The sequence below is a fragment of the Mus musculus genome, chromosome 18, assembly GCF_000001635.26.
Source record: "Mus musculus strain C57BL/6J chromosome 18, GRCm38.p6 C57BL/6J".
NCBI lineage: Eukaryota > Metazoa > Chordata > Mammalia > Rodentia > Muridae > Mus > Mus musculus.
The window spans coordinates 16,578,339-16,599,382 of NC_000084.6; the positions used below are offsets into that span (position 1 = coordinate 16,578,339).

At 38.6% G+C, this 21,044-nt stretch overlaps 1 protein-coding gene across 2 annotated transcripts in view; it reads right to left on the minus strand.

Moving 5' to 3' along the window:
* Positions 1 to 10,538: 10,538 nt before the first annotated feature.
* The window catches only part of Cdh2 (cadherin 2), a 220,370-nt gene continuing 209,864 nt past the window's right edge, over positions 10,539 to 21,044 (minus strand). The window contains exon 16 of one of the 2 annotated variants that reach the window (NM_007664.5): positions 10,539 to 12,015. In NM_007664.5, the coding sequence (NP_031690.3) occupies positions 11,809 to 12,015 (207 nt within the window). In that variant the 3' untranslated portion in view covers positions 10,539 to 11,808. The remainder of the gene's footprint in view (positions 12,016 to 21,044) is intronic. The other variant, XM_006525553.2, reaches the window with a different exon arrangement.

Genomic DNA, 21,044 nt, shown 5'->3' on the forward strand with positions numbered 1-21,044 from the left:
ATATCTGTCTACAAGGTTCCTAAAAGAATCACTTCCTCTCCAAAAGCAAGATGTTTAGTTGTGGTTTAAAATTATGTTACCGATCCTCATGTTAAAATGCCTAAGTTACTAAGATTAAAAACAAACTCATTATGTAAAGTCTCTCAAAACCTTCTAGTGAATTGAGCAAAAAAGTTATTTCTCTATTTTTGAGACTATTGCGGAAAGATAGCACTCAGTTGTCAACTCTCTTCCAGGCTCGCCTTCAAAAGTCAAAAACAATCCAAGAAACTCTATCTGTCCAGTGGTTGGTGAGCACCAAGCTGTCAGACATGCCCCCTTTGACCTCCATTTGGCATAACTGTAGCTTTATAGCTATCTGATAGGTCAATTAGGTAGGATTTGATAATATTTGATGGCAAGATTTCATCTAATCCTGGCCAATCCAGTTCCTTTCTTCTTTGATGAACTTTTTGCAAGCTGTTTACATCTCTACCTGTTTTCTTTGGAAATCACCCTGGGTAGGTTCTTAATCAGTATTCATCAGTGACCAGATGAATCAGACAAGACCCTCTCAACACTTTTAGGCAAATTCCAATTACTCTTCTCTTGAGAAATTCTTCACTGCAGGATCAGTTGCTCAGACAGTGGCCTTAGGATGGAAGTCAGTTATCAATATTTTCAATATATCTGTGGAAGCTCTAATGTACCATAACTTTGGGAAAAGAGTGGTCAACTAACTTGACGATTCTTCACTATGTCCTCCTACCTTCTTAGGTGTCATTATCTACACAAAGTATCTTTGCTACTTCTTTGGATTCTTTCTTATACTTGGCTCTTACAATGCTCATCTTCAGAACCACATTTTTCCATGTTAAGCCTTATTAACTGTCTTCAGGTTTTCTGAGTGTGGTCACCATTCACCTGTCATTGAGACGGCTGTAATTTTGATTTTTTAAAAGTAGAATGTTTCTTGAAGGACTGGAAGAATCAATTTAAAAAGATGAAAGAGCTAATATGGTATGCCGCTAAGGGTAAGAAATCAGTAGCCAAACCGTTGAATCATTCTATCCCTTGATTGTTAAATCACCATTGCAACAAATCATTCATTTATTTTTTATCTTATTTATTTTTAATATTGTATGTATGGAGGGTGTGGGTAGCCTACACATTCCAGGGCACATCTCTCAGTCAGAACACAACCTTGGCAGTGGACTCTCTCTTTCCACTATTGGTGCTCAGAGCAGTAGAACTGTATACTGGGTAGTTTACTCATTGGACCAACTTGACACAGTAAAATTATTTGAGGAAATAAAGTGAGCATGTAAAGATAAATGGGCAGAAAGACACTTTCATCCCTGTCCTGCCTCTGGGTTGTGGCAATTCTATACTCTGAGATAGCTACATAGGAGCTTTCAGAACATGAAACAAATGTAGTTGAGCTTTCAATCTATAGGGCACCTTTTTCATGAAATACATACTACATTTTTGGAGTTATTAATGTTTAAATTCTAGTATTTTTATAGTACTTATGAGTATATAAAATATCTTTATATCAGTTATTTCATCTCATTGTCTTTACTTGTGAGGAGGTACTGGTATTAAGTTCTTATTAAAAATAGGATCATGATTAATAAAGGCACAATATGATACATTTGTTCTATGGTCAGTATATCAAGTTATTAAAGTTTAATGCTGCATGATGACCTAATTTTTAAAAGATTACTATATACACAGTCAAGGGGTTTAAGAGGAATGGAGCTATTAAAAATGGAAATATTAGAGAATGGATATAGAATCAGGTAATCCTGCCTAAAATGGATGATACTTTGAACATAGCAGAGTTATTAAATCTGCATTTTGAACATGCAAAGCCCATATGGAAAATCTTCAAAGTAATAAAAATCAATTTCTTAGGATCTATCATTTCCAGGCAATTTAATCAATTTTTAGCATTTTTATGCTTGCAGGTTTCCTGGATATACTTGGATTTTCTTCCAGAACTGGCAATTAAGGAAGTGAAGATGATAAGTATGGAAGCTTTCTGGCCACTGGTGCCTGGAATCATGCATAGCTGTACTCTAATTAACATCACTATGAGGGCTAAATTCTTTAGGACATAGTAATGCTGTTTTTGATAATGGCATATGTCTGAAACATGATGTAGGCAACATTTTTTTTTTCTTGCAATTTTTGTGTTAAAGCCATTTCTTTGTATGTATGTATGTGGGTGTGTATCACATTAGTGTGCACATCTGTGTCTCTGTCTCTCCCTCTCTCCCCCTCTCTCTCCCCGCTCCTCCTTTCCCTCCCACTCTCTCTTTCTGCCCAGAGTCATCCTCTATAACACTATGCCTTTTCCTTTGAGGCATGGTCTCATTCTGAACCTGGGTACACATTTTCTCCACTAGGCCGCAAGCTAGCAAGACTCAATGATACTTCTGCCTCCATCTCCCTCAGAGATTTACAGGTATGCCTGGAACTCCTAGCTTGTTATATGGTTTTTAGGGTCTCAATAGCAGTCCAAATGACTGTGCAACAAAGCACTCTTACCCATTGGGTCATTTCTCTATCTGTTTGTTCATGTTGAGACATGTGCCACTGTAGCCTGGGCTGGTCTGAAACTTGCTCTGTAGCTTAGGGTGCTTTGTTCCTGATTCTCTTTTGTCTGCTTCTTAATGTTGGGGTCATTAAGGATGTGCCACCATACCTAGCTTAGGGAATTTGTTATGGAATTCAGTGGCTGCCCATCCGAACAATAAAAGCACTACTTTGCTGACTTAAAAAATAATTTTAAGAAAAGGAATAAGAAGTAGTCAGCTGTGGAACTGTGCCTTTGCTTTCAACACTTAAGAGGCTCTGAATTCCATGAGAAGCTGAAGAGAGAAGGTCTTATGAGTCCAAGAAACCAGAGCTATATAATGATATACTGTCTCAAAAGTAAATTTAAAGAAAAGAGAGAAAGCAAGAGGGCGAGAGAGGGAGAGAGAGAGAGGATGTATGTGGTAGCCCACACCTTTAATTCCAGCACTCAGGAGGCAGAAGCAAGTGGATCTCTGAGTTTGAGGGCAGCCTGGTCTACAGGTTGAGTTGCAGGACAGTCAGGGTTACAGAGAAACCTTGTCTAAAGAAAACAAATTAAGTAAGTAAGTAAGTAAGTAAGTAAGTAAATAAATAAAAGACTTATTTATCCAACAAGAAAATACTATCAGTTTCAACTACTGCTAAACACTTGGAGATAGTTTCCTCTCTGACCATAGATATCAGTTATCATTATAAATTCCTTGACCATACAGAATCAAAACTCCATGCGGAAGTGTCTAAACTTTAGTTTGCTTTATACAAACTGTTCCCCCAATGTTGATTCCGAAAGAATGATGGCTCACTGATGACTTTTGCAACTCAGAAGATAAAGTCTGTCACTTTTAGACTTAAAATTTTATGTGCAAAACAATTAGGTGTGAAAATCAAAATCAAAACAGATTGTTGATGTTGACATCCTTTAGTAATTCAGTTTAACATGCATTTCCTAACTCATACTCAAGTATTTATCTTGAGGTCATCAGGCACAGGCTTCTAACACAGAAGCAAAGAAACACACTCCAATAAAAATATATTGGTATAGAATAATAGAATTACTTAGACATGTGTCCATTACTCTTCTGATTGATACCAGTTTCCAAGCCAGAGAATCCAATACCAATCTTGTCCCATCATCAGAGATTAGGTATATGATTGCAATTCTCAAGTGGACCTATTTTTATTAAAATGAGTTATAGAAAGCAAATATATTCTTAAACTCATGTTGTACACAAACTCATCACAGGCATTTGTTGCAACAGAAATTAAAATAACTAGAATTATTTTTAATCTATGCATAATGTTTGTCAAAAACATTTTAGATGTCTATTCATGTTTTTCTCTACTCACTGGATTTAAAAAATATTAATTAATATTTTAATTTTCTCTCTTTGTGTGTGTGTCTGTGCATGTATGTGCGCATGTGCATATGTGGGTTCACACACACACACACACACACACACACACACACACACACACACACCTGCACAAGAGTGCAATTATCCCTGGAGGCCAGAAGAGGGCATCATATCTCCAGGAGATGTAGCTACAAGAAGTTATGAACCAAACTCAGGTCCCCTCTGAGCAGTATGCATTCTTGACTTCTGAGCTATCTCTCTAGTCCCCGGATTCTTCCTTTAATTTTATTTTTAAAACTTCATTTTTTTTCATTGTCTTACAAGGATTGTTACTTCTTATTTCAAACACATGGCATTTTCTCCTCTCTCCTTTCTTTCCCATCTTCCCTGTTTCCCATGTGCCTTCCCATATCCTGTAGCCTCCTTTCAAGTTACATATGACCTTTGGCTTTTCAGCACTTTGTGTATTCCATGCTTGTGGTACCCTGTCTGACACAACACTGTACACTCACAACTTGGTATCCAATCACAGAAGACACCATCTCTGAATGTGCAAAAACATAAGTTTATCTTTACTAGAGTAGACTTCCTCTGTATTTTGTAATTTCTTAATGCAGTTTGTTGGCAGAAGAGAAGTGGAGGATGGTGCATTCACTTTTACTGGTAATCTTGTAGAATGCTGGAGGCCAATGGAAGACAATTTGGGAGGACACTGAATTTGTTGTTTCACTGAAAGGCAGACCTGAGGGTGCAGGTCTGTATTCCCAGCTACTGAGAAGTCTGAGATAGGAGAATCCCAAGTTTAAGACCTCTTGGGGTGAAGGGGACAGAGATATGGAATTAATTTAAAGTCAGCAGAGACAATTTAATGAGACTTTCAAAATAAAAAGTGAAATAAGAGAAGGTGTGTGAGCAGATGGGGGAATGTATCTCAGTGGTATCTTGCTGGCATGTACATGGCCTATCACTATAGTAGTAGAGAAGAAGAAGAAGAAGAAGAAGAAGAAGAAGAAGAAGAAGGAGGAGGAGGAGGAGGAGGAGGAGGAGGAGGAGGAGGAGGAGGAGGAGGAGGAGGAGGAGGAGGAGGAGGAGGAAGAGGAGGAGGAGGAGGAGGAGGAGGAGGAGGAGGAGGAGGAGGAGGAAAAGGAGAGAGTTCTAGGATAGCTAGGGCTACACAGAGAAACCCTGTCTTGAAAAACCAACCAACCAACCAACCAACCAACCAACCAACCAATCTAAAAACAAACAAACAAAACAAACATAAAGAAAAAAAAAAAAGGAATAGTCTTACCACTTCCCCTCTGATTCCAATTCTAGTCTTCCCTTCTTCCTTCCTCCCTCCTTCCCTCTCTCCCTTCCATTTTAGTTTTTGATAGAGTCTTTCTCACAGTGTAACAGGTTGGCTTCAAACTACTGGTACTACTGCCTTGGACTCTTGAAAGTTAGTCTCACTGTGTAGCTCTCACTGTTCTGGAACTCACTGTGAAGACCACCCTAGCCTTGAACTTACATCAGAGATCCCCAGGCCTTTGCTTCCCAAGTGCTGGGATTAAAGGTTGTAAAGAATTGCTATTTCTAAGAAGAAGGATTTGTTGACCCATGTGTTGCTAAGATTGTATTAGAAACCTACTCTCTAGTATTCTGCATTTTCATTTTATCAAACCTATCTCCTGTCAGTCAAAAAGGGATAGATCAGGACACAGCATCTCTTAGGACTTTCAGTTTCCCTTACAATGTTTCCTTTAAATATGAAAATGACATTTTGGTCTCAATGCAGAGAGACAGGAGCAAATTCCACATGAGGCTTCAGAGACCCAGAGAGGATGGATGCCTGGCACCTGTACATGCCTCTGAGCTTTGCAGTTCTGAGGTCAGCTCACATGCTGATGCCCTGGAGACTCCTGAGGCAAGGTGAGGTCACATTCTAAACACAGGATTAGAGGCCCCTGATTTCCAAGACTGTCAAGGCTGATGTTGCCAATCAGCTATCATATTGCCTATTGGAAAATGGCATTTAATAGTTTTGTTTTGTTTACTAAACTGGAAAAAAAAAGTTATCAGAGCTTTATTTTTACTGTGGATTTTTGTTGTTGCTGATCCAGAGTCTTACTATCATTCTGTAGATAGCAGTGACTTTAACTGTTTTACCACATCCCACCAGCAGTTCTCACCACAGAAGAGATGAGCTGAGTTACGCCTTTGTTAAAAACAAACCAACAATAAACAGAACACTCAGAGAAAGAAAACAGGCATGCTTACATTGATATCAACCGAAGTGAAATTCATAAAAACCCTGAATGTCACTCAGAAAGGCACCTTCCATTGGTAAAATGATAATGCTATGGTTTTAGGTATATTTCCCTCTGCCCTGGAAATACTCCAATCTAAAGCAGAGAGGGAACACTTATAAAGCCATAGGAATAAACAAAATCAATTAAAATACTAGTCATAAAACAAATTAATAGGCTGAGACAGGTCATACACAAATACTCAAATGAACAAACCTCCATACTGTTCAATTAAAACAACAACAACAACAAGAACAACACCACACACACACACACACACACACACACACACACACACAAAACGGCCCACCACAATAAGTTGTTAATGGAGGCAGTTGTTTTTGAGACAGGGTCTCTTTCCGTATTTCACACATTTATGTCGACATATTTATGACAATCCCCCTGATGTAGCCTCCCAAGTGCTAGGATTATAGGCAGGAGCAACCACCAGCTCAGTAAAATCAACCATGGGCTATTAAAGTGAATAGAAAAGCAAAGGAGTGTGAGAAGAGAAATGAGAACAAAACAAAACAAAACAAAACAAAACAAAACAAAACAAAACAACAGACCTTAAGGAATGGGGCAGACAGGTAAAAGATAATACAGGCTGCAATTTTATGTCAGTTTTTTTTTTCCTTTTTTAAGTTAAGCAAATCAGGTATGGCAGTAAAAGAATGTAAATTGTTGAAATTGGTCAAAAAGTAGCCTAACACCCGAACTACTGAGAAATATCATCACTGAGAAAACCTGACCCAATAAAGGTAAAATTAGAGATTAGCGATTTTTTAATGAAAAGATAAAAAATATTTATATAAAACATTCTGGGGCATATGGAAAATTTTTTACCAAACTATTTATTTTAGACTAGTATAAATCTGTGACTAAAACTTAGCAAGAATCATGAGAATCAGAGAGGCATAGAACAGTGTGTATTGAGGCTCTTAAGTAAAATAATGGCAAACACAGTAGTCCGTTAAAAGAAAGACATGACAGGCTGAGCTCATGCCAGGAAGAGTTAGAGTCAAGACTATAGCATCTAAGAGTAATAACATAATTCAGCAAATTAATGCATTACTAGTCATCTATGTAACAAAAGAAACCGTTTATAAAATTCAGAAGCTCAGTTACGATCTATAATAAACGTTATGTATAATGTGAAATATGGTGTTCCAACTATAGAAAAGAACAATCAGTATGATTATTACCACAACAGTGTAGGGGAAGGTCCAACTATTAGTCTTAAGAATGGAATAAGTCTTGCCATTTTTCTCTGTTAGGAATAAAGAAGAGAGTTTTCAGAGTATATTAAAACCCTTGTAGAAAGGTAACCTAAGGCAGAAATCAGCGAGATCAAAGTCAGCCAACCTGAGAGAGACCCGTAAGAGAAGCAGGGGAGTAGAGATTGCAGTGTGAAGGAAAGTCCTTTCCTAATAATAAAAAGCACAAAATAAAGCACACAATTTAGATGTTTAGTAAGTCCCTATAGTATGAAAATATGGAGAACTGGACGGGAAGCGACATTATTAATTTTCTACAACTCAGTAAAAGATGAAATACAATTTGTTGTCGTACTTGACAAAATATTTCTGAAACTCATGAACAAGGAAAATGCAGAAAAATAAATAATAGAAAATCTTTATTGATGAGACCATCATGGGAAATGGCTTATCTAAATGACAGGATAGCACCAAACAGAAAAATCAATGACCCAACTAAACAGAATAAAAGACCAAGAAGTCATTATATACACGAGAAATGTATAGGTAAAGATTCCGTGTCACATGACTGGGTCAAGGTTGAAATGTTTAACAAATAATGACTGGAAATCAGACCTTACATTCGACATTCTGTTCAGAGGCTGACTTTCAACATTATGGATCAAGATGGAGGAAAGTGCTAAATTGGGAGAGAAAAAAATCACAGAAATCTACTTTTGAAATATAGCGGATCCTAAAAAAAATATGAAAAACTGCTGTGCTACAAAAACACTGCAGTGAATTCAGAAGACTAGCAAACTACCAGGAAAAAAAAAAAAAGCTTGTGACAAACTCTTTCTTATTAGTCGGGGCAAAAATGATAAAGTCCATAGGGGAAAGAAAACAGACTTGAGGCAACATAGATACTTTACACATAAAGAGAGAGATCTTCAGGAGGAACCTCATGGTGCCCATCTGAATGGCAAACTTCTATTATTATTATTATTATTATTATTATTATTATTATTATTATTATTGGTGGTAGTGGTAGTAGTACTATGTGCACACGTACTGTATGTGTTGAAGTGAGAGAATGATTGTTGAGTGAATATTCTTCCACATAAGGGTTCAGGGTGCCTTGGAAGCAAAGGCCAATTCACAAGTCCCCTCCCGGCAAACCTTTAATGTGCATTACATCCAAACTGCTGCGAGTAAGGGGGAGTAGATTCGTGGGCTTTATTAATTACATATGTAAGCCATTTTGCAGAACACCTGAAGCTATTCCAGGGCTTGACTTTATGGGTATTTTGCACAGAAAAGAGAATAAGGTCTTGCTTAGACCAGCTTGCATTCTGTAGCTGGTTTTACAAAGCTGCTTCTTTTAGCTAAAAGGCTCGTTGAAGCAATACCAAACATTTATAATTTTAGCTATGTTTAATTAACTTCACTCTGGTTTCTTGAATCATGTAATTCCATCTCCAAGCTTCTAATTTGGAAAAATACTCCCACATGCAGAGGCTTGCACGAGAGTGTTTACTGTGGAATCATTTTTAATCATGAAAAAGGAAACAAATTAAGAAATGATTCAATAAAAAACCCTATTAAGTCCATATTATGGAATTCTATGTAGCAGTTAAAAAGGATGAAGTAGAAGTATATATATATATATATATATATATACATATATATATATATATATATAAAATATGGAAATATATATAGTAATATGGAAAAGCATCCAAGATATAGTCTTGTGACACAGGAAAGTCACAGAAAAATATATAATATGTAACCTTATTTTTATGAATATAAATTGATATAAAATCTATATGCAAATGTGTATAAAATTATTTGGATAAAAAGAACCATGAATTATGACCAGTTGAATAGAAAATCCATTTGTGGCCAAATGAGACCATCTACTCTTTACTGGTTTTCTGAAATCTGTTTTAGAAATGTTTTTATAAAGGAACAATAGCAGTGGATAGTATCTGTAAAAATTAAAGTTTTGAAAATGTGTGTGTGTGTGTGTGTGTGTGTGTGTGAGGCATGCTCTTGCTATATAGCCTTGCCTGGCTTGGAACTTGCTTTTCAGAGCAAGGTGGTCTCTAACGCGTGATGACCCTCTTGCCTTTGCCTCCAAATGCTGGAATTGTAGATGTGTACCACTATACTCAGATCACTTAAAAATATCTACTTGATAGAAATTTCATGTTTGAACTTGAAAGTCAGTTCAGTTTTCATTTTAAATGTACAAACAGCATGGGGGCATAATCTATGAATCCATTTTAAGCAAATCTGTTCCAATTTAGTAGGTTTTTGTTTCGGAAATCCAGAGTCCTAGCATCTATAGGTCAGAGCAGTAACAACAAAGAACTGCCCACTGAGTTAGTCAACAGAAAAACAAATTTTACTAAGTATATACAACAACCTTTATGTTGGGAAGAAAATAATGGAATTATTGAAGGGTATGTTGTATGTTTTCTAAAGTCTAAAGTATATGAATATATGGTGTGATGCCTATGAATGCAAATAGAAAAATAGTGAGTATTCTCTCAATTCTCATAAAAATTCAATTATGAATCACAGTAAGAGACATAAACAGTTTTATAAAACTTAGCCTGTTTTTCTCTCTTTGTTCTTCATTGTGGCACATACTACACACATCTCTAAAACAAAAATTGAACTAGAGTCAGGAGATAAGCCTGAGCATGCTTTACTGAGGACATAGAAAGACTCCCCTGAAGTACAGGAGAACCAGCCGGCGTCCATTGCTGCTCCCAAAGCCACACCCAGCCCCCACCTCAGCAAAGCCACAAGCTTGGGTGGAAACAAAAGGAGAGCTAGCAATTTCATGGTGTTCAGTGCAGTTTATGACATCCTTTTTATACTGTTGCTACTAAGTTCCTTTTCAAGACAACTGGTGTCTTTCTTCTGTGCCGATGGTGATCTGTCACGTGGCAGTGGTTTGGAATACGTGGTTGCCATACTAGGCGTTTCCGTAGGAAGGGGCTGAGGGCAAGCTGAGGACAAACACACACACTGAGGCTGCTGCTCCCAAGGGCTGACTAGCTCTTGGGGTTTCTGCAACAAGCAGTGCAGCTCCAGAAGAGAAAGGAAAAAGTTCAAACCAGTCACCAGATCCAAAATTAGCTTTTTATTCAGAACGCTGGGGTCAGAGGTGTATTGTTTGTATTCTGGTACACAACACAGACGCAAAGCTGTTTCAGAAGTCTCTCCAGTTTAAAAGCTTTTTTTTTTTTCTTTTTCCTCTTTTTATTTATTTTTTTGTTTGTTTGTTTTGTTTTTTAAAAACACACACTTGCTAGTGCTGCCAGTACCAGGCCACCCCTTTCACTTTTCTTTTCTTTTCTTTTTTTTTTTTTGTGTGTAATTTTTTTGGTACAAATTATGTAAAACACTTGTGCTAAGAACTTTTACCCCTCCCCAAAACGAAACAAACAAAAAGAAAATAAAAAAATTTAAAAAAAATTAAAAAATTAAAAATTGAGTATTCTAACTACAGCTCAACAGTTGAATCAAATGTCACTTTGTTTTGTAAATACTTTACCCATAACGAAAGATATTAACATGCAAAAAACCTGAATCCAAAGTCCAAATAATACATACACATGTTCCGAGTTCTCTGCACTCCTCCATAGTCTATGCTGATAAAACATTATGTACACACACCATTTTTACAGCGAGGTGGAAAAAATACAGAAAATAAAAAAGTGTACATGGATTAAGACCAAAATGTGTCTAACATTCTAGTTTATGAAAAAATTCAATTTTGCTACAAATTGGTGATATGAAAACTCCCTTTATCTGCAACCAGCTGCGTAAGTTTTAAGATTTTAGTGAAAAAAAAAAATCTAAAGTCTAAAACTAGAAGTAATGTACATTTTCCTATCTTGTGGTCTCATCCCCCCCACCCCAAAGGTAACAAAATCACTCCATGAGTTAATTTTTTTTAATCTGGTTGTTTCGTTCTGTATCTTAACAAAAGCAAATGCATTGTAACAAAAGTGGGTTGAAGCGTATCACATTTAACTTTCTGCTCCCGCCACAAAATATTTTGTCTTTTCCTTATCATTTCAGAAATCAGTACCATTAAAGCCTTAAACAGAAAACTAATTCCAATCTGAAAAAGGTACAAAAAGGCACATAAATCCCAGTGCTTCTTTACTGTAAAATTCAAGTGTAGCTGAGCTCGGTGTTTTCCAGACAGTATTGGATCACTGATATTCCCTGGGAGCCCAAACTGGTTCGCAGCCTACGCCAAAGCCTCCAGCAAGCACGGTGCTAGTGGACTACAGAGTTAAAGCCTAGCTTCTGTATGCTTTTTTTTGGGAATATCAGGTGAAACTGTTCATACTTGTCCAAAAGCCAAGTCCGTCCTGCCGTTCAGTCGTCACCACCGCCGTACATGTCCGCCAGTTTCTTGAAGCGGGGTCCCCAGTCATTCAGGTAGTCATAGTCCTGGTCCCCACCGCTACTGGAGGAGTTGAGGGAGCTCAAGGAGCCAGCCGTGGAGCCGCTGCCCTCGTAGTCAAAGACTAAGAGGGAGTCATACGGTGGCGCCGTGGGGTCGTTGTCAGCAGCTTTAAGGCCCTGGGTTAGGAGAGACATGAATGAGTTACAAGAGGGTTCCAGAGACTGAGACCACAACTTGCTCATAGATTACCACTGGCAAGTTCACAGCAAATGTCAGCACAGAGGAAAATAAAGGTGTGGTGGTGAGTGGGGCTTTGAAGTCATACAATTATCTTTTCCAAGGAAACAATCCTAAGGATGGCCATGGCATAGAATGAGGTTGGCGACTAGTTGGGGTACATGTATGACAAACAGAAGAAAGGGTCATTTGTTTGTAGCTGATAAAAGAGCATCTTAACTGACATGCTATATGGAGCCCGATGGCTAGGATAAGAGAATGTACTCATGGAAATGCAAGCTAAATTTTAACATGGTAATTACGATGAAAACAGCAAAATCATTCAATCCGTGAAGATGAACAATACTTTCCTTGGTAGAACACAGAATAAACATGACTAAAAGTCTGTGGGATAAGAGCAGTTTTGAAAGGGTGATTTAATGAATTTAATTTACCAGTAGATCAGAGCATATGAAACAAACACAAAGGTCTATGTGAGGCACGGACCCTGATAGGAATTTTAGCAATTAAGAACTTAAATGCAGAGCTGGGCGTGGTGGTACATGCCTTCATTCCAGCACTGGGGAAGCAGAGGCCAGCCTGGTCAACAAAGTAAATGCCAGGACAGCCAGGGCTATATAGAGAAACCCTGTCTCAGGGGGGAGAAAAAAAGAACTTAAATACAAACTACATGTGTAGCAAAGAGTAGGACATATATATCAGGACCAAGTGGTTCATGGTCATCTGCCCATTAAGAATGTAGTTTACCAGCCAGGCAGTGGTGGCACACGCCTTTAATCCCAGCACTTGGGAGGCAGAGGCAGGCTGATTTCTGAGTTCAAGGCCAGCCTTGTCTACAGAGTGAGTTCCAGGACAGCCAGGGCTACACAGAGAAACCCTGTCTTGAAAAACCAAAAACCAAAAACAAAAGAATATAGTTTACCCGGAAGGCAATGAGAAGTACCAGAACTACGAAAACTAGGTGAGTGTCAGGGAACTGAAAAACAAAATCTTCTATGAGCAGGAAGACTCTGAATCCACGCAGGAAGTGACAGTGACCTAATTTTGGAAGACTATCAAAGGACAAGTGATGACAGGTCAGGCGTGATACTACATAGACAGTCACATTAAATTACCTACCTTTTTAATGGAACCTAGAATATGGAGTTAATTTATATGGTGTGAAAAGTTCCTATTTGAAAAGATAGGATAAAGTATGCTGTTTATAGCACAGTAGATCCAAATTAAGCCTCAGAAAGACAAATGCGTGCTTGGTTGGTTAGAGTTCTTACACTTCATGCTTTTATACAAAAATGGATGTGTGTTGTAAATGCATTTACGGTATGATAGGAAAGGAGAGATGGGAAAAGTTGCGGGTAAGGGGGCATGGAACGAATATTCCCAATGCATAATATATATTTGTATATAAAACACTACCTTGCATACCGATCATATATAATGAAAAATTTAAGATATTTTTGTCAATAAAAAGTGGCTTCTAACTTTCAAAGGCCAAAGAAAAGTCATGACCCCATCCTTGTATGTGATATAAATACTGGGGATGGGATGAATTTTGTCGCTCTAAAATGAAATTATATGTATATGAGCCTTAAAAATAAAGAACACAAAAATAAGTAGGCAATTAGCATCTACATTCCTAATTTCTGGAAACAGGTGCTTTTAAATATGTAATTGAATATCTACAGCTAATGATTAATTATGTACCATAAAGTATTCCAAAAGCAGCCTTAGGCCCTTTGGGAATTTTCTCAATTCCATTCTAGAGCTCCTCTCCACAACATAGCAATAACACTTCTCAAACAATCACTGTCCTCTTACACCTTTGGATCAGTAGAGGCTGACGGGCCTATTGCTGTCTCCTTTTATCTAAGATGTGGAAATGTGTCATAGATTGTCTTCCTTGAGAGATCAATTTATTCAATCCATATGCTTATTTTTGAGTACATATTAACTTGTATATGTGTGATGGCTAGAGTTCATTGTCAACTTGACAGAACCTAGAATCAGCTGGAAGATGATACGCTAGGCATGTCTGTGTGGAAATTACATTGATTACATTAACTGAGGTAGGAAGGCACGTCTACCATGGGTGGCATCATTCCCTAAAAGAGACCTGGGATTGTATAGAGTAGCATGCACATGTTCCTCTCTCAGCTGATTGAATGTGGTAGACCAACTACTTGAAGCCCATGCTCCCTTGTCTTCCATACAGCTATTAGCTACACCTGCAAACTTTGAGCCTGAATAAGCCCACTCTTCCTTGAACTGCTTCTCTCAGGGTATTTTGGCACAGCATCCAGAAAAGAAAAAATAATCTCAGATGAAATTTGTTTTTTAATGGGCATGGTCTCTAGTTTATAGATGAGGAATAAAGAAGACTCATGAAAGTTAAGATCCGCATCAGTACGCTGTAATGTTTCTCAGACTGGATCTGAATCAACATCTCAGCATTCACAGAATTCACCTTGAGCCCCTAGTATTTACTTATGTGAGACTGTAACAAGCCCAAAGAGATACTGGGTACAAGTGTTCAACCGTGTTAGCCACAGAAAAACTCAGTGAGCACCAGTTAATATTTTAATAGTTAGTTTTAAAGAAAAAATTTCCTTCAATGACATTTGAAATAAAAGTTAAGCCATGTTATTTTAAGAAATAAAATAGCAGCTGCTAGACTCCCATCAAAAAACAGAGCCAAAGCCTACCAACCCTCCCCCTGCCAAGAATTTCTTACCAACAATCCTAACCATGTATAATTAAGCATAACTTTCCCTCATATCATGTTATACTATTTCCACCCCAGAAAGGGCTGTTAAGTAAAAATTTAAAAAGAGTTCAGTAAACCACTTCAATATGTAAAACAAAAATAATTCTGGACGAGACTTTCCTTACCTTATTTTTAGAATAAGCTGCAGTGCTGCTCTGCAGACTGAGAACCACAACCTACATGTTCCCAGGATCCCTGTCTCCTTTATGTGGCAGATTCAGTTGCTGTCCTTAGTAATTCCCAGGGGAGCACACACCCATGATGCCACAGAGCCTCTCTAGAGACCCATTCTACTTGCTCCGCCCTGCTGTCAGACCTGGTTGTGGCCAGTGCAGTGTGAGGAACAGGAAACTTGGACACTGTAAGGGTTCTGCAGGGATGCAGACAATCCTTTTTCTGATCAGCTAGGAGGATGCTCTGTGGCATATGTGGGTTTTACTTTTACGTAGACCTTACAATAAAAACCACATGCGGGTAAGAAACAAGAGCCACTGATGGATTTGGAACTTGAGGAAGGAGTTTAGCCATTGCTGGTGTAAGCCAGCAATAGGTATTAGTTACTGCAGCCCCCGTGGTTGAGAAGCCAAAGAATTCTCCCTCATCCTTTTTACTTATTCAATGCAAGGCACATTGCTTGAGGCTCTGGGACTCAAATGCATTGGAGACCTGGGTATGAACAAACTAGATTCACTGACTGCCCTTTTGGGGTTTTTAGTCACTTTTGGGGTTTTTAGCATCACCTCCCTCCTCCCCACTTTTCCTATAAAATTTAGCAACTACAAATATAGTTACTAAATGATTCAGCACCATCTAGCTTTGATCTATCTATGAAACAGACCTCAGAAGAAGAATAAAAAAAGCTTCATATACATTCCTAGTTTGAAGGAGTTCTTGAAAACAAGTATTAAGTTTGGGTTGCAGATGTTATGCAGATGTTATACAGTTGGTAAAGAGTTTGTCCAGCATGTAAAAAGCCCTGTGTTTGATTCCCCAGTACTGCTTTAACTAGTTTGCTTGTGACTACCTGTAACCATAGCACCCACTAGGCAGAAGTGGTAGGAGGGGATGTTGAAGGTTTTCCTCAGAATGGTTGCCTAGCCAGCCCAAGGGGCTCTAGGCCAATCTGTGACATATAAAACCCTATCTTAAAAGAGTCAGTGGCAGGATGGCAGGGCTTCAAGTACATCTGGATTCTGGGACTGAAAAGTGATGACATATGTTTCTGTGCTCAAGTGATGCATTCTGCAAATCCTCACTGGCATGTTAGAAGACTCCAAGACTCTTCAGCAAATGTCTAAATGATTTAATTCAGCAACTCCTTAAGATCATTACAATGCTGGAGGTAATCTATTCCCGCACCCGGTGTTGAGAATCTTAAAAAAATAGTCTTTTCTTTTTGAAAAATATACATTTCAGCTTCTGAGTTAGTTTCTGAGCCCCATGGTAGTTTTAAATCTGTATTCATTGCTTTTCAAAAGGATTTAAAGCCATAAGATGATTAGTGAGAGATAACTGTGCAATGTAGGGCATGGTATGCTGTCTCTGGGTTTGTAATTATAAAGAGGTGAAATCACTGTCCTAGAAGAATTCTGGGTGAGCTATCTTTCCAGGCAGAGATCGAGATCTTTAAGCCCCTTCCACATGTATGGTATTGGTTTGCACTGCAGAATAAAAGGGGGCAGAACAGAGCGAGAGCCTTCTGAATGAGGTACTTACTAAAAAGGTCACAGTCAAGCTCTGAAAAACTCAATTCTAGCCATTTGGTCAGAGACTGCAGAGTAAACACAGGACACCAGAATCTTTTACTCTTTTCCTGCCTATGGATACTATGTCTCTTGATGTATAAAGTACTGTTGCGAAATCTACAAACTAACTGTGTATTTCTCTAGGTTTGACTCAATTTAGAAATGGTTTCTTGGTTCACCTTTCACAGAGAAGATCTTGAACCCTAGATAAATTTATCTGGGTGCTTTCATCAGTTTTCTGCAGTCTCAGGTCCTCTGCAGAGTGAAAGCTCTTGCTGCGCTTGTATTTATAGACCTTGTACCCTATGCTTTTGGGGTGGAGACTTGCTTTGATGGAACTATAAAGACACTCTGCAGAGAGGAACAGAAGAGGGATGGAAGGAGAAAGAGAGCCACTGATTTCCTGTCTGTCTTCTGTAGCCTTTGTGCCATAGCTTCGCCTCAGCTACTCATGTCCTGCCTGCAGCAGAGCAAAAGGGACGCCTCACTGTTCCTCTCATCTTAGAACTCCAGCTCCTTCCCTTGGATGACTGTTGGTCTCTCACTGATGACATTAGCAGTCCCTGTAGGCAAAACCTTCACCATGCTTTTTAAGGCCTACATACATAAGGGAGGTTCACTAGGGGTATGAAAGATGGCTTTCAGTAGGTGTACAGACACCTACTGAAAATAAAATCAATTGTCTTTATTTAAGAAAGCTAAAATTGATTAAAAGTCTAAGTAAACAGTAGAAGAGAGAAGCAGAGATAGAAGAATGAGGTAGTGGTTTTTCAAGGTCTGTCTGATGTCTAGGTAGTCTATAAGACAAAAATCAAAACTCTTTAGAGAAAGCTCCAGTGGCTCTAGACCATACACCCTGCCTGCCTGCCCTGTCCTCAACCTGAGGAGCTACTGAAGTACCAGTTCTCCAAACTCAAAAGTTGTGCTCTGGACACAGCTACTATTTGCATATTCATTCCTTCTAACCTGAATGTGATTGTAATGCTCCTCTGCATATTTTTATATGGTTAATACAACTTATCTACCCATTTGGCCAATCATTTGAGTACTCAATCACCCCCTGATTCATCCACTGATCCACCCGTTCAGCATCCGCACATCCACTTATTCATACACTGCTCACTGAAAATGCTGTGCTTGGGTTTTTCTTCTCCAGTTGTGGGAGTCATAGCTGTCATTGCTCCTGATCACCTTGTCTGGACCACCTCAGGCTATGAGGCCCCTTTCTGCTGAGGCTCTTCTGAACCCTACTTTTTAGGACAGTATCTGAGTTCTGCCTTCTCTTCTACAAAGTAACTTTCCCCTAATGCTTGGGACTTGGGTTTGTTGTTGTTTTGTTTATTTTTGCTCCATCTGTCATGCTAAATACTCTGTTTAGAGGATCTAAATTTAGGATCTAAGGTTAAAATATAGTTGGGACCAGATGTAGTAGTGCACGCCTCTAATCCCAGTACTCAGGAGGGAGAAGCAGGTGGCTCTCTGTGAGTTTGAGGATAGCCTGGGCTACACAGTTCCAGTACATAGAGAGCCCCTGCCTCCAAAACCAACCAAATAACAACAAATAAACAAATGAATAAATAAATAAATAAAATGAAAACTATAAATGGTCATAATTGGAACATCTAATTCTTCTATCTCTGCTTCTCTCTTCTATTACACAATTTACATCACATATTTAAACTAACATTACTAACCTCTCTATGAGAAATTTGTGTTGTTTAAGATGTGATTATTTTTATAAGGAGAGGATTTCATTATTTTTTAAAGGACCATTGAAAATATTTTATTCCTAAAAAAATAATTTGTCTTCAATAATCATGACTGCATTTGTAACAATTAAGAGACTAATATCCTGGGCCAATTATTTTATACACACCATCTATTTGTTGCTGTTTTTTGGTTCGTGAGTCAGGGTTTCTCTGTGTAGCTCTGGCTGTCCTGGAACTCACTCTGTAGACCTGGCTGGTCTCAAAGTCAGAAATCCACCTGCCTCTGCCTCCTGACAACCATCATCACTCTATACAAGCCATTTTATTAAGTTCTCATTACAATCTTAAGAGAAGGTTCTATTTAATCTCTTCTTACAAATAAGATAACTGGGAACCAAAAGACTACATTCAGGATCGTGACATTGTACAAAGTTTCAGTGCTGTGAGGTGAGTTGAAATTGAACTCAAACAAGCCCCTCAGTCCTCTAGGAACAAAATGAGTCATCTCAAAGTAGACAGTCAAAGGACAATGAACAAGAGAAAGGGGCAGTTTAAGCTTCAGTAGTTACAAGAAGTTATTCTACAAGACCATTCCAGATGCTTTAAGCAGCGTAAATCAGAAGTCAGATTCTTAACAGGAGGGCACATGTGGTTTTGATTCCTCGAAGATAGGGGCATGTGAGACTATTGCAGTTACTGGAGGTATGCTAACATCTACTAAGGAGCTGAGATGAAATGAATTTATTTCAATTTTCTCACCCTCTAAAGGTCACATTTGAAAATGCAAACAGAATTAAATTCTTAATAAGATCCAAAACAGGTGTCTTGCTCTACTCTACCTGCCTGACTAGAAATAAGTTTGCTTATGAGAGTCAAGGCAACGTTCATTCACTTCTTTTTTTTTTTTTTTTTTTTTTCTTTTTTTTTTTTTGTTCATTCACTTCTTAAATAAACAAGCCAGAGAATGTTCTCATGAGCTTCCCTATTCCTTAGATCTATAAAAGTGCTCCAATTATAATCACCGCTGTATTATTCTTCCTTCGGAACATTTGGTCCTCTGCTAAATCAAATCAGATCTGGAGATAAATAAATTTGTTTGTATTTGCAATGTTTTTTTTGCAAAGGGTGCTGGAGTTCTTTCCAGGTGCCTTCAAATGTTTCAAAATACATTTATTTTTGTTTGCCAAGTTAATGAAAGATATTGAACAAGTCTTAATGGTTACCTGGGATGGAAAAATCTGCATGGTGCTTCTGAGAATTTTGTAACTTCCAGGGAGTCCTAATCTTCCTTCCTTTGCCCACATAACCAACCATCATATCCCTGGTACTCCATTCTTGTTGTTGTTTTAAGCCACTTTAACCTGCTTTGAGTTGGCTCCTGCCTCAAATTGTAGGAACATTTTGCTGTTATTATTTTGGCTTTTTGAGACAAGGTGACCAGTATCCAAGGCTGACCTGAAAATCACTATGTAGCCAAGAATGACCTCAAGCTGATTGGTCTCCTGCCACTGCTGAGTGCTGAGATGTAGGTGTGTGCCACTACAGACAGATTATGTGATGCTGGGGTTCTAACCAAGGGCTTTGCACAAGCTACAGTTGTTCCCTGGTCCTCAAAGGTACATTTCTAGGCGCATTTGTGGTTCCCTTTCATCTTATTTCTGTATCTTGACATGATACTCAGTTTCATGCATTTGCTGCTATTTTGAAAATGACTAGCAGCGGGACCCTTTCATTCACTCATTCATTCATTAACTAAGGTATCTAGCACACCTCTCTCCAGGAATAATGAGCCATTTCCCTGCCACAGAAGAACTCAGAGGGAGGCTGAATGGAATTATGGTCTGTTTTATGAAGGGAGGTAAGCCCCAGGTAGGATTGGGTGACACTGGACAGCACCTCTTCTGTGCTGTGGCCTTGACCCTTTCTGGCTTGGCAAGGCTTCAGAAAGGAAAAGTGAGTTTGAGGCTAGAAGAAGAGAATCCAATCAAGGCAAGGGTAAAAAGTACAATAGAAGCCACTTCCATTCTCTGCAATATTCAGGCTGGCAAGGGACTGAAAAACCTGCAACACTAAGTACCAACCTGGCATGAGAGGCTTTCACTGTAGGTCAAGCATAACTTCAGTAGTGAACATTCTCGAGAGAGGATGGAGAGACTGATGTCCCCACCAACACACTGACAAGATTTTAAGGTAAAACACACCTACTGCATACAAAGCACTGAACATCATGGCTCAGCCATACAGAATAAGAAATAGCCCTTGCTCTAGAGAACCCATACACTCAAGAGAGAGACAAGAATATTGTCAGCTGAACCCTTAAATGGAAGAGAGACTATCGACAGTCACACTCTCCAATGGCACATAGACTATTTCCAGTCACACCCAGGCAGCTGGGAACACTGGGTCAGGAGAAGCATCATTGGGTCTTTCCAGACATATCCAGGACAGTTTTGTAGACAGGATGTTTGTATTTGATCCTTATGGTTAAGGAAGCCTTGCAGATGGGCAAGAACGTATGAAATTTCCCTGCTCAAAAAGATCATATTTTGGGGAGATTTCAAACATTTCCTGAGGTCTGCAGTTTAAGAAAAGGACATGGGGAAGGGAAGAAGTGGCAAAAGTCAGGTTATGATTAGCCTTATAATGGTGCTTGATTTTGCTTCCCAAGAGAAGAATATCAGAGCTGGGCTTGACTCCCACAGTGAACTGACACCACAGGACCATGCAGAAACACCTAATGTTTTGAATTC